Source organism: Oncorhynchus masou, chromosome 10 (genome assembly GCF_036934945.1).
Source record: "Oncorhynchus masou masou isolate Uvic2021 chromosome 10, UVic_Omas_1.1, whole genome shotgun sequence".
Lineage (NCBI taxonomy): Eukaryota > Metazoa > Chordata > Actinopteri > Salmoniformes > Salmonidae > Oncorhynchus > Oncorhynchus masou.
The window spans coordinates 45,583,121-45,585,799 of record NC_088221.1 but is presented as its reverse complement, the minus strand read 5'-3'; the positions used below and the strand labels follow the sequence as shown (position 1 = coordinate 45,585,799).

General features: G+C 40.1%; 1 protein-coding gene across 1 annotated transcript; it reads left to right on the top strand.

Annotated features, from left to right (window-relative positions):
• Window positions 1-1,214: 1,214 nt before the first annotated feature.
• Window positions 1,215-2,165, top strand: LOC135547765 (trace amine-associated receptor 13c-like). Its single transcript, XM_064977025.1, has one exon. It carries the CDS (start codon window positions 1,215-1,217, stop codon window positions 2,163-2,165), a length of 951 nt encoding a protein of 316 aa, XP_064833097.1.
• Window positions 2,166-2,679: the final 514 nt, after the last annotated feature.

The window sequence follows — 2,679 nt, the reverse complement described above, 5'->3', positions numbered from 1 at the left end:
TGGATCAGTAGGAGGGGCTGTGATGACCACGTACTACCTGATGGGCAGATGGAAGACGTGTGCAAGTCTGTTCTCAGACCTCTCCACCATAACCGTGCCCAGATGCTATGTGCCCTCAAAGGCAGACAACCAGATGGCAGAAAGGGAACTGCACACTTTGTGACTCATCAGAGCGAGCCAATTTGGCTGTAGCTTATCTCTGTACCCAGGACTCCCAAGGCCACAACTGTCGCCAAACAGAGTCATCTCACTCTCTCACCTGAGTTTATCCTGGCTCCTGATGAAGAGGACCCGATTAGGCACCTTCCTGTAGTGTGTAAGCCAACTCCACCTTATCCTCCAGTGACAGGGGGGTGGAAATCAGATCCTCATAGTGTTCCTACAGACGGCAATACTACCTCTGCAAGGAAGGATGCTGGAGAAGAGAAGCAGGTACAGGGAGTTGAAATTCAATTTGAACTGGGTAACAAAAAGACAGACAACAATCAATGCAGCAGTGGGGAACAGAGCTGGGGACCTGACAGATAAAGGGGAGGTAAGAATCAAGTGATTGAGTCCAGCTGAGTCCAATAAATCGCTGATGGGCGTGACAAGGGAAAGCAGGTGTATTGCATTTTCTAAAAGCATGTACACCATAAACTTCCCTACTGTCAACTTTCCTACACGCTGGCCAGCTGACATGTGACGTGCCATCGTATGTCCTGGGGTTGTGGATTATGTTCCAAACTGAGCACTGACATCACCCAAACCAGTTAGTCTGCACAGTTACCCTACTTGCCATGGAAAATAGCCTTTGAATGACCAAAACATCAACCATATTTTATTTTCCCCATTAAAATGCTCAGTTAAGTAAATATACCATTTCTCTCATCTCTAACTCTCAGTAAGGCTGAAGGTCAGGCTAGGTGGGCACAGCAACATTCAATCCTGTCATACATTACATCATGTTTTCACAAATGATTTGTTTATCCAACCATTTCATTTGTGTCTTCACGTATGTATGTTTTGTTATTGGTGGTGGTGTGTGTGTGTGTGTGTGTGTGTGTGTGTGTGTGTGTGTGTGTGCAGAGACACAACAGGGAGGAGAGTATCTGTTTGTCACTTAGGGATAAATAGAGAGGCAGAGCTCGGAGTTTGTCAGAAGGTGGACCTGACAGGGTCACACACAGGACCAAGCAGGAGCGGGACCTCAGCATTTTGACCCTTTATTACAAATGGAGAAACATGAAGATATTCAATACTGTTTTCAAGACAGAAACTCTTCTTGCAGAAAGGCTTTGCTATCGACATCTATCTACATAACACTGTACATCTTCTTCTCATTGATTTCAGCAGTTACAGTATTTTTGAACCTACTGGTGATCATCTCCATCTCTCACTTCAAGCAGCTCCACACTCCAACCAACCTGCTCATCCTCTCTCTGGCTGTGTCAGATCTCCTGGTGGGACTGATTGTGATACCAGTAGTGACTGTAGCAATTATGGAACCATGCTGGGGATTTGGGGAATATTTCTGTGCGTTTCAATTCTACATCTCTTGTTTGTGTACTTCTTTATCTCTGGGCAATTTGGTCTTGATATCTATTGACCGCTATGTTGCTGTGTGTGATCCCTTATTGTACCACTCTAAAATAACAGTAACAAGAATGATGTGTTGTATATCCATTACCTGGTGTTATTGTATCATATACCGTGCTGCTATTATGAAAATCTCTGTGAAATTACAAGTACCAAATAATTGTTTGAAAGAATGTTTTATTGTAGAAGGGTTAATCTGGGTTAATATCATTGACCTTGTATTTACAATGGTTGTCCCGTGCTCTATTATTATAACACTTTATTTGAAAATCTTTGTGGTGGCCAGATCACAGGCCAGAAAGGTATTTTCAAAAGATGCTGCCAGTGTGTCTGGTGTTAAAACTGTACAGGCAAATAAGTCTGAGAGAAAAGCAGCAAAAACTCTGTCTATTGTTGTTTTCACCTATCTAAGTTGTTGGATTCCTTTTTTCTTTTTTTATTTAGTCAATTTAGATTCATCATCACTTTTCTTTAGCTTTCTACCACTTTTTAACTCTTTTATCAATCCAATAATTTATGCTTTCTTTTATCCATGGTTCAAAGTGACAGCTAAACTTATTTTAACTCTGAACTTAAGGTGTTCGTAGTTCCTATGTTTTTATGCCTAACTTTGACAAACATGTTTGATGTGGTTGTTATGCAACTGTTGTAATTGCTTATTTCACGTGTCAATACACTGACATTACTTATGTCATTGTTGTAATCATAGATAACATTCTGTTGAAGATTAGCTGATGCTTTTGCATTGGCTAGTGGGGATCCTAATTAATACCAAATACCACATTTTAAGGAGTAAATCAATTCACTTTCTAATATTCCCCCCTAGTGGCGCAATTGGGACAACGCCTTCTACAAGTACATTAAAGTTGAAATGTACAATACTTCATATCAGATAACATCCAGATCTAACTAAATTGTGTATTGTGTAAGTATTTGATGGTAAAATGTCAGAATATGCAATTATGGGTAACACTTTATAATGTTCAGTTATAAACCATTTGTAAGACATTTACATTTTGTTCACCATTTATTATTAGTTCAACTTGTGCTAAATGTTATTCACCTGGGAATTCTGACATGTATGAATAACTACTATATGCA